An 11,468-nucleotide genomic window follows, 5' to 3' on the forward strand; every position below is an offset into this window, starting at 1 on the left:
AAACATTTCAATAATTTTCTCACGTATTTGTTGGCAAACTGGCGATCCTCGGCCATCTTTGCTCCTAAAGGATTAGACCTTTCTTGGATGCTGCTTTTGTACCAAATCATAATTACAATCACCTGTTGACATCACCTGTTTCAGATCACATCATTATTTAACCATTTTACCTCATTACTAGCCCTAAATTGCTCCTGTCCCAACTTTTTTTGAAATGTGTTGCAGGTCTGAATGACAGGAAAGGATGCATATTTACAAATGACATGAAGTTGACCAGACAAAACATGACATATTTTGTGTTCATATTGTCTGCAATGAAATACAAGTCAAAGTAAATTTAGAAATCACTTTTTTTTTTTTTTTTTTTTTTGCTTTTTCCATACTGTCCCAACTTTTTCTGATTTGAGGTTGTAAATGCTGAGGCTCTTACTAACAGCCGGCACATCGTATGAGTAAACTATTTAATTTTTGTTTAATTTTTATGTCATTTTTGTATACATGTATATTTCTGGAATTTTGATGGGGTCAGCGACCCTATTGTACTAGTGTGTGTGTGTGTGTGTGTGTGTGTGTGTGTGTGTGTGTGTGTGTGTGTGTGTGTGTGTGTGTGTGTGTGTGTGTGTGTGTGTGTGTGTGTGTGTGTGTGTGTGTGTGTGTGTGTGTGTGTGTGTGTGTGTGTGTGTGTGTGTGTGTGTGAACATGATGGTTATTGTAGTTCTAGACTAAATGTGAGCATTTATTTATCTCACTTGCACAATAAAGATTCTGTCCTCCTCAAAATGAAGAAAATCAGTCAAATGCAAAATCAGAGTACAAACCTCCAATAATTAAATGTTAAATAAAACAACTATTTTATGCTTAATCTACCTCTATATTTAACTTACCAATGTCTTGCTGCTGACCTTTGATGATGAAAATGACTAGATTTTTAGTTTTTATTGGTAAAACTTTTTTCTCCTGCATCTCTTCTCCATTATCCAGAGCTGCGCCCTCTAGTGTTCATGAGGGAATCTGCATTAGCTTATTATTTACATTTTGGTATGAAGAGGTCTTTACCTTTGCACAAAAATATAACTTTTTTGTTATAAAAAAAAACAAAAACAAGCCCAGCCCAGGAGAGAAAAAGTAACGCAAAAGTAACGTAACGCATTACTTTTCCTAAAAAGTAACTAAGTAACTCAATTAGTTACTTTTTAAGGGAGTAACGCAATATTGTAATGCATTACTTTTCAAACTAACTTTCCCCAACACTGGTGTGCAGTGTGTGTGTGTGTGTGTGTGTGTGTGTGTGTGTGTGTGTGTGTGTGTGTGTGGCTGTTCTCCAGCTCATGATTAGCCAGACCATAACTGCTCTGTAATCCGTGTCAAAGCTGGATAATATCTGCTGATAAAGCCTTTGACCTTGAAGCCTCAGCCAATGGCAGCGCAGCGAGTGACATCATCGTCTCTGTGTTCCTGACCGGGTCAGTTCTGGAGCTCCAGAGGAACAGAAGGACATGAGCGGACGGAGAGCGAACACACACTCGTCTCCGTGAACACACACTCGTCCTCGTGAACACACACTCGTCTCCGTGAACACACACTCGTCTCCGTGAACACACACTCGTCTCCGTGAACACACACTCGTCTCCGTGAACACACACTCGTCTCCGTGAACACACACTCGTCCTCGTGAACACACACTCGTCTCCGTGAACACACACTCGTCTCCGTGAACACACACTCGTCCTCGTGAACACTCACTCGTCCCCGTGAACACACACTCGTCTCCGTGAACACACACTCGTCTCCGTGAACACACACTCGTCCCCGTGAACACACACTCGTCCTCGAGAACACACACTCGTCTCCGTGAACACACACTCGTCTCCGTGAACACACACTCGTCCCCGTGAACACACACTCGTCCTCGAGAACACACACTCGTCTCCGTGAACACACACTTGTCTCCGTGAACACACACTCGTCTCCGTGAACACACACTCGTCTCCGTGAACACACACTCGTCTCCGTGAACACACACTCGTCCTCGAGAACACACACTCGTCTCCGTGAACACACACTTGTCTCCGTGAACACTCACTCGTCCCCGTGAACACACACTCGTCCCCGTGAACACACACTCGTCCCCGTGAACACACACTCGTCCTCGAGAACACACACTCATCTCCGTGAACACACACTCGTCCGGACGGTATGTATCCAGAGGTTATATTCTAACGCTATATTGATGTTATAAGAGCAAAGCTTCTGACTGGAGTGTGTGTGCTGTGAAACTCTGGCGATACATTATGACTGAGATGTGATGAACTGAAGTCATGTCCGCCCCGAGCGAGTCGCCGCCCCCTGCTGGCCAGGAGGAGGTGTTCTTCAAGAGCTACATCCCTCCGGCTCGAGACGCCATTCATCTGCCCATCCACGTCTTCTACATCATCCTCGCCTCCATCGTCATAGTGACCACGCTCTACGCCATCATCGGCCACCTCATGAAGGACCTGATGCACGACCTGGCAGGTGAGCTGACCCTTGACCCGAGAGATCTGTGATATTATAACACTCGAGGCCCTCTGTGACAATTCTGGCTGGCCCATCTTACCCCAAGGGTCTAATTTAATCTTTTGACTATAAAATTATAACTTTTACTCGAGTAAAATTAAGAAAGTACTACATTTTGAATGTAATTAAGTATTAAATTATATTCAATATGAAACTTACAATATTGTTTTGGAGTAAAAGTTTTCCAAAGAAAATCAGTGATAAAGTTCTTACACTTCTCTACTGTCCGCCTCTGGTTATTAATGATATTAACATAACTACCCTAACCTTCTCAATAACATCTACTTCAGAAATATTAGAAAATTATGGAAATATATGGTTCATATCACTCAAACCATATATGGAAATCAAAGAGTGCTCATATATAGTCATCGTGTGGTGTAATGGGTTTTATTATGAAGCGTCTAACAGGAAGTACCGGAACTACTAGGTGCTCAGGGTAATGTGAATCAATGTGAGTTGGAAAATGACGCATGAATAAATGCTGTTCAGTTGCTCTACAATGTGTCGCTTGAATCTATGCCCAATAACACGACATGGTGTCAGAAGTCGGGCGGCAGTAAGAGCTTAATCGCCGGGGAGTGAAAGTAAGCTGTTCTGGGAGTGAAAAAGAAGGTTTTATCAGGAGAAAATAATGTCGGATGCAGAGGAAGCGGGAGCAAGCGCACCGCACATGCAGCCTCGCAGGGTACCGCCCCAGCTACAGTTAAACGGAGGCAACAATGCTAACGTAAATCCACCCCCGAACGCCACATTCACCATTCAGCCTCCCGAAGCGTTTGATTTTTCTAAGCCTCAGCAATGGGAAAAGTGGATACGGAGATTCGAAAGATTCCGTCTAGCCAGCAATCTGCATCTTAGCTCCGAGGCTAACCAGGTAAACACGCTCATCTACTGTATGGGGGATGAAGCGGACGATATTCTACGAGGTCAAACTTTATCGGACGTGCAGAGACAACAGTATCAAGCGGTAAGAGATACTTTGGACGTATATTTCGTGCCCAGGAAAAACATTATCTACGAAAGAGCCCGGTTTAATCAAAGAGTGCAGCTAGCTAATGAGACTGTTGACTCGTTTGTCACCGCGCTTTATGCTTTGGCGGAAAACTGCAACTACGGTGCACTACACGATGAGTTAATAAGAGATCGCCTCGTCGTGGGACTCAGAGACACTAGCTTAGCTGAGAGATTACAAATGGACAAGGATTTGACGCTGGAGAAGGCAGTAAATCAAGCCCGGCAGTCAGAAGTGATAAAAAGGCAACAAACAGACATCAGAGGAGAGAACAACACGGAAATAGATGCCGTGTCAGTGAAATATAGAAAACAACAACATCCAAAACAACAGTATCCAAAACACAAGTCCCCAACTCAGCCAAAGTACACAGCTAAGTCTAAAACACCAAATGAGAGATCCTGCTATAGATGTGGGAAAACACCTGCACATGCTAAAGTTCAATGTCCAGCAAAAGATGTGACCTGTCATACTTGTGGTAAGAGAGGACATTACAGCAAGGTGTGCAAGTCTGTTAAATCCGTGCATGAGATAGAAACAGAGAAATATGATGACACACCCATGTTCCTTGGTTCTGTGGACGCAGGTTTAGATCCTTGGTATGCAGATCTTACCATCAGAAACCACAAAGTCAGATTTAAGATAGACACGGGAGCGGATGTTTCAGTTATCCCAGCCCAGATGTACTACAGTATAAACCAAAATGTGTCAGAGTTATGCAAACCAGACAGACCATTGTTTGGACCTGGGGGCACTCCTCTCAATGTGTTGGGTATGTGCAGAGAAACATTGTGCAAAGGTGAAGAAGAAATTGAAGAAAACGTATATATTATCAAAGATTTGCACATAGCACTGTTGAGCAGGCCAGCAAGTGTCAAGCTAAACCTTGTGTCTAGAGCAGATAGCATAGACACGGAGGTGCTAAAGGAGAAATATCCAAAGCTGTGTCAGGGTTTGGGGTTAATGCAGCAACCTTATACTATTAAGCTGAAACCTGACGCTGTTCCTTTTTCTCTGGCCACACCAAGACGGGTCCCCATTCCTTTGTTGGGAAAAGTGAAACAGGAACTGGAAAAAATGGAGTCCATGGGAGTAATCAGCAGAGTTGAAGAGCCAACTGAATGGTGCTCAGGTATGGTCCCAGTGCCAACCAAAAATGACTCAGTGCGCATTTGTGTGGACCTCACTCACCTCAATGATGCAGTGTGCAGAGAGAAGTACATCTTACCGTCAGTGGAACAGACACTTGGATCCCTGGCTGGAGCAATTGTCTTCAGTAAGTTAGATGCCAACAGAGGGTTTTGGCAGGTCCCATTGTCACCTGAGTCAGCACACTATACAACATTCATTACCCCTTTCGGACGCTACCATTTTAACAGACTTCCTTTTGGAATAGCCTCAGCCCCAGAACATTTTCAACGGAGAATGTCAGTGATTCTCAATGGGCTATCAGGCGTGGTTTGTCACATGGACGACATACTCATTTGGGGAAAGGACCAGCAGGAACATAATGTCAGACTTCACACAGTGCTTCACAAACTGCAGGAGGCTGGTGTCACACTAAATATGGAGAAATGTGACTTAAGCAAACATGAGGTAAAGTTCCTTGGACACATTTTGTCCGCGAAGGGAGTCCAACCCGACCCGGACAAAATCAGAGCAGTCAAAGCGATGAAAGAGCCGTCAAATGTCAGCGAAGTGCGCAGCTTTCTTGGGATGGTCAACCAGTTAGGTAAATTTATTCCAGGACTGGCTGAAAAAGACAAGCCCCTAAGAGATCTGCTTTCAAAGAAAAACCAGTGGGTTTGGGGCTATGCACAACAAAAAGCATTTGATCAGCTGAAAAGTGAACTGACATCAACTCCTGTTCTCACACTCTATGATCCAAACAAAGATCTTAAGCTGTCCGCTGATGCCTCATCCTATGGACTCGGAGCAGTCCTATTTCAAAAAGAAGGTGAGCAGTGGAGACCGGTAGCATACGCCTCACGCTCCTTAACTGAGACAGAGCAGAGGTATGCACAGGTGGAGAAGGAGGCGCTTGGACTAACGTGGGGATGTGAAAGATTTAAAGACTTCCTCATCGGGAGACACTTCTCCTTAGAAACTGACCACAAGCCACTTGTCAGTCTGCTGGGACTACAAGCCCTAACCGAGCTTCCACCCAGAATCCAGCGGTTCCGACTTAGGCTCATGAGGTACAGTTACTCCATTTCACACACTCCAGGCAAAGCACTCTTCACAGCGGACACCCTTTCACGCGCACCTGTCGAACAAGATTCAGATCCTAAAGCTGCAGCAGATCTAATGGCTGACACAAACATCTACGTTGATGAAATAATCAGAAGCCTACCTGCGAGCTCAACATACATCACACAACTGAAAGAACAATTAAAGGCAGATAAAACGTGTTTTGAAGTCATGTCTTTGTGTCAGAGAGGCTGGCCAGATTACAGCCATCTCACGGGTCCAATCAAAGCATATTGGCCACACAGAGACACTCTAACTGTATGTGATGATTTGTTACTGAAAGGCACCAGACTCGTGATTCCTACCACTATGCGCAACTCTGTTCTCAAAGCCCTACATGAGGGACATCAGGGAATGTCCAGGTGCAGAGAGAGAGCTAGAGAGACAGTGTGGTGGCCTGGTCTGAGTGGCCAAATCAACGAGCTTGTAAAAAACTGCACCACATGCATTAAGGAACGAGCCAATTCAGTGGAACCATTAATGCCCAGTGTGCTCCCGGAAAGACCATGGCAAAAAGTTGGAGCTGATCTTTTTACTCTTAACAACAGTAACTATGTTCTGGTGGTGGACTACTATTCCAGATTTGTGGAGTTAGCAAAACTGACGCCCACGAGATCAGAAGACGTTATAGTACACCTAAAGTCAATCTTTTCCAGACATGGCATTCCAGAGCTTTTCTACAGTGACAATGGACCTCAGTTTTCAAGCCAGTTGTTCAAAGACTTTTCAGCAGAATACGGTTTCAGACATGTAACCAGCAGTCCAAAATTTGCTCAAAGCAATGGTGAGGCTGAGCGTCACGTCCAGACTGTGAAAAGACTACTAAAGAAAGCAAAAGACCCATATCTTGCACTTTTAGCCTACAGAGCGACCCCATTGGCTAATGGATACAGCCCAGCGCAACTACTAATGGGACGGAGACTTCGTACGCCAGTTCCTCAGCTTCCCTCGTTGCTCATTCCCAGCCTGCCGAATGAGGCTACAGTGGTGAAGAGAGAGAGAGAAAGGAGACTAATGGACAGTTTAGTGTTTAACAAAAGACATCGTGTGAGAGATCTTCCTCAGCTTTCACCAGGACAACCGGTGTGGATCACAGACACCAAGAGTGAAGGGACTGTTATCTCACCTCATTCTACACCCCGCTCATACATCGTGGAGAGCCCTTCAGGAGTCATCAGGAGAAATAGACATCATCTATTGCCATTGCCTGAAATCACACCAAAGGTTCAAATTCCAAGTACACCAGTCTGTCCAACAGAGGGCGCCAGGCTCACACCAAACTACTCAGAGTCTGCAGTTAAGACTCCAAAGGCAGCTTCCCCAGGTCCTGTCAGAACCAGGTCTGGTAGAAGTGTTATAAAACCTCAAAGACTGGACTTGTGAATACAAAAGAGTACGGGAAAAAAATAAAAATAAAAAAGAGAATGTGTTCTATAAGTTGTTAAAAGAAAAGAAAAGAAAATGTTTTCGTTCATGCAGTAAATGTTCATTTAAGTCTGCATTCATCTCCTAGAAAGGGGTATGTGGTGTAATGGGTTTTATTATGAAGCGTCTAACAGGAAGTACCGGAACTACTAGGTGCTCAGGGTAATGTGAATCAATGTGAGTTGGAAAATGACGCATGAATAAATGCTGTTCAGTTGCTCTACAATGTGTCGCTTGAATCTATGCCCAATAACACGACAATCGGTGTGTGTGTGTGTGTGTGTGTGTGTGTGATGTGTAGGTTTAGGGGCAGGGGCAGTGTGTGTGTGTGTGTGTGTGTGTGTGTGTGTGTGTGTGTGTGTGTGATGGGTAGGTTTAGGGGCAGGGGCAGTGTGTGTGTGTGTGTGTGTGTGTGTGTGTGTGTGTGTGTGTGTGTGTGTGTGTGTGTGTGTGTGTGTGTGTGTGTGTGTGATGGGTAGGTTTAGGGGCAGGGGCAGTGTGTGTGTGTGTGTGTGTGTGTGTGTGTGTGTGTGTGTGTGTGTGTGTGTGTGTGTGTGTGTGTGTGTGTGTGTGTGTGTGTGTGTGTGTGTGTGTGTGTGTGTGTGTGTGTGTGTGTGTGTGTGTGTGTGTGTGTGTGTGTGTGATGGGTAGGTTTAGGGGCAGGGGCAGGGGCAGTGTGTGTGTGTGTGTGTGTGTGTGTGTGTGATGGGTAGGTTTAGGGGCAGGGGCAGTGTGTGTGTGCCTGTCTGTGTGTATGTGTGTGTGTGCGTGTGTGTGTGTGTGTGCCTGTCTGTGTGTGTGGATGTCATCTAGTGGAGAAGTTTGGTACTGCACACACAGGCACAGACAGGCACACACACACACACACACACACAGACAGGCACACACACACACAGACACACACACACACACACACACACTTCCCCTGCCCCTAAACCTACCCATCACACACACACACACACACACACACACACACACACACACACACACAGACAGACAGGCACACACACACACACACACACACACACACAGACACACACACACACAGACAGGCACACACACACACACACACACACACACACACAGACACACACACACACACACACACACACACACACACACACACACACACACACACACACTGCCCCTGCCCCTAAACCTACCCATCACACACACACACACACACATACACTGCCCCTGCCCCTAAACCTACCCATCACACACACACACACACACACACACACACTGCCCCTGCCCCTAAACCTACCCATCACACACACACACACACACACACACACACACTGCCCCTGCCCCTAAACCTACCCATCACACACACACACACACACACACACACACACACACACACACACACACACACACACACACACTGCCCCTGCCCCTGAACCTACCCATCACACACACACACACACACACACACACACACACACACACACACACACAGACACACACACTCACAGACACACACACACTTCTTCTGAAAGTTCTGTTTCTGAGATGATCTGCAGAATTAGTTCAGATATTTAGATTTGATTTTCTTGAAGTTTTAGAGTTGAACATGTTTTGTAAAATATATATTTATATATACTCGCCGTTTCTCTGTCACTGTTAAAGTGTTTCACAGAACTTCCCTCAGTGGCAGGAAATGACAAGAGTCGAGTTAACATGTGACGTTTAAAACAATCTCTAATCAATCTCTTCTAGAAATGGACTTTTCTTTTGCTATCGGAGCACAAACACAATATTTGTTGTAGTAGTTTATCTTCTGAGAATCCGTCTGGATCTCCCGGCTCAGGTCAGAGGTCAGAGGTCAGTCTGTCCGTTTGTCTCCTCAGATTATCTGTTCGGGCCGCAGCCGGAGGAGGAGCAGCTCAACATGTGTGAGAACAAGGACAAGTTCATGGTGGACTGGTGTCCGGAGAGCAGCCCGGAGCTGGAGGAGATGGCCCGCGCTGAGGAGATCCGGGTGGGCATGGAGGCCGGCAGACTCACCCCGGCCGTCTGGATCATCTCCGACGGGATGGAGCCGCGCGCGCCGCGCTCCGGCCCACGGGTGGCCTTCGGGAAGAACGTGTAGAGACACTTCCCAGAGTGCTTTGCAACAGTGCTTTTCATGGACCCTGGATCTGCTCATGTCTGACTCTCTCTCTCTCTGTCATATTATAGCTCTTTTCACAACATGTAGAACAAGTCTCTGATGAGTAGGGTTGGGTAGCGTTCACATTTTAACCCGTATCGGTACCTTTTTTCGGTACTTTTAGGATGTTTACATCAATAACTGTAAAGAACCTGTGAGTAATTTATAAAGTGTGATTGACATTATGCCAGAGCTGTCCTGCTCTCCGTCTGCCATCATCTGTGATGTTTGATTACTGTAATATTTACTAGTATATAGTCGGCTACTAGCTACTTACTTTAATTCATAAAAACAACCATATTATTATTATTTCTTTTTAATTTCATTTCTATGAAAAGATTTCCCACAAATTATTATTGTTATGTATTTTCTGATAATCAAATGAAGACATAAAACCTTCATTTAATTTAATTTAACTTTTTTTGTCAAACAAAGTGCTGCACAACTGAGCTTTATACGATTAAAATTAAAACATGAAGAAAAAAATTAAACTTAAAAAAATAAAGTTTTGATCATTTATTATTATTACATTAGTGTTAGTATTATTATTACATTGAGAAGTATCTAAATTCTACTGTACAACAGTGATGTATTTGTCAAGATAAACCGGACTTTTATTTTGTGTGTTTGTGTGTGTTTGATATGATGGTCGTTTTTCTCAAATGAAGCGGTGAAATGCTCATGAAGTGACTCTCAGTGGCTCTGGAGATGACGTTCGTGTGTTCATGTCCTCATATGAGAAGCAGAGATGGAAACACTCGACCGTCACACGTGATTCTGAGTGTGTGTGTGTGTGTGTGTGTGTGTGTGTGTGTGTGTGTGTGTGTGTGGTAAACCCATAGACTGTAAAGCGCGAGTCTACGGCATTCATTCGCACAGAGACACGCAGGACTCGTATTTAAATGGTCTTTTTGCGGTTTATTATTCACACACACTCGTCTATATCACCAGATGTGTTCTCAGGTACCGAAATCTGGTACCGATTGATTTAATGTGAGTACCGACGTAATCCGGTCGGTGCTCTTAAAAGTACCGGTTTCGGTACCCAACCCTGCTGATGAGTGTGTGTGAAGTTTCAGCTCAGAATACCCACAGATCATGTTTTAGAGAATGCTCAAATTGCCACTTTTTGAGGGTGAGCAAAAATACACCGTTTTTGTTTGTGTCCCTTTAAATGCAAATGAGCTGCTGCTCCCCTTCAGGGGTGTGTGTATCTGACATGCGACACACACACTCGGGAGAGTGTCAAAGCTTACACGGGCAGTCGCCAGTGTGTGTGTGTGTGTGTGTGTGTGTGTGTGTGTGTGTGTGTGTGACGACATCGGTGAGTTACCAGGGCTGTCTGCATACCTCATAAAAGGCCAGAGAAACACATGCTAATATTCCCTTTGCCCTTCAGCCTGTACATGTTTGCCCCTTTTGTGCTTTGTAGATCAGCTATGCCACCCAAGAAGAAGAAGAAGGAGAAGAAGGGGACATACGAAGCTTTTTCATCAAGCAGAGAGTAACTTAAGTTAGGGTTAGGGTCAGGGTTAGGGTCAGGGTCAGGGTCAGGGTCAGGGTTAGGGTCAAGGTTAGGGTCAGGGTCAGGGTCAGGGTCAGGGTCAGGGTTAGGGTCAGGGTCAGGGTCAGGGTCAGGGTCACGGTTAACTAACTAACGTCAGCCACATGTGTTAGCCAGGATTCTGTTACAGGTAGGGTTAGGGTTAGGGTCAGGGTCAGGGTCAGGGTCAGGGTCAGGGTCAGGGTCAGGGTCAGGGTTAACTAACTAACGTCAGCCACATGTGTTAGCCAGGATTCTGTTACAGATAGGGTCAGGGTCAGGGTCAGGGTCAGGGTTAGGGTTAGGGTTAGGGTTAGGGTTAGGGTTAGGGTCAGGGTCAGGGTCAGGGTCAGGGTCAGGGTTAACTAACTAACGTCAGCCACATGTGTTAGCCAGGATTCTGTTACAGATAGGGTCAGGGTCAGGGTCAGGGTCAGGGTTAGGGTTAGGGTTAGGGTTAGGGTCAGAGTCAGGGTCAGGGTCAGGGTCAGGGTTAGGGTCAGGGTCAGGGTTAGGGTCAGGGT

The 11,468-nt window shown here is 45.4% G+C and overlaps 1 protein-coding gene across 3 annotated transcripts; it reads left to right on the forward strand.

Annotated features, from left to right (window-relative positions):
* Window positions 1-1,480: 1,480 nt before the first annotated feature.
* On the forward strand, window positions 1,481-11,016 carry LOC307127854 (uncharacterized protein). 3 transcript variants are annotated; one of them, XM_079819323.1, is made up of 3 exons: window positions 1,481-2,194; window positions 2,301-2,514; window positions 9,100-11,016. In XM_079819323.1, the coding sequence occupies exons 2-3, from the start codon at window positions 2,319-2,321 to the stop codon at window positions 9,339-9,341; spliced, it is 438 nt and encodes a 145-aa protein (XP_079675449.1). In that variant the 5' UTR covers window positions 1,481-2,194; window positions 2,301-2,318; the 3' UTR covers window positions 9,342-11,016. The 3 variants fall into 3 exon arrangements, with proteins under 3 accessions (XP_079675449.1, XP_079675450.1, XP_079675448.1); XM_079819324.1 differs by having other exon boundaries at window positions 1,481-2,011; XM_079819322.1 differs by having other exon boundaries at window positions 1,482-1,811; window positions 2,035-2,514.
* The last annotated feature ends 452 nt before the right edge of the window (window positions 11,017-11,468 follow it).

This window comes from Gobio gobio (assembly GCF_949357685.1).
Source record: "Gobio gobio genome assembly, chromosome: 6".
NCBI classification, from domain to species: Eukaryota; Metazoa; Chordata; class Actinopteri; order Cypriniformes; family Gobionidae; genus Gobio; species Gobio gobio.

Excerpts from the sequence above, each read along its gene's own strand:
- LOC307127854 (XM_079819323.1), top strand. The coding sequence starts at position 2,319 with ATGTCCGCCCCGAGCGAGTCGCCGCCCCCTGCTGGCCAGGAGGAGGTG. Across the intron at positions 2,515-9,099 it reads CCTGATGCACGACCTGGCAG|ATTATCTGTTCGGGCCGCAG; the intron begins GTGAGCTGACCC and ends TTGTCTCCTCAG.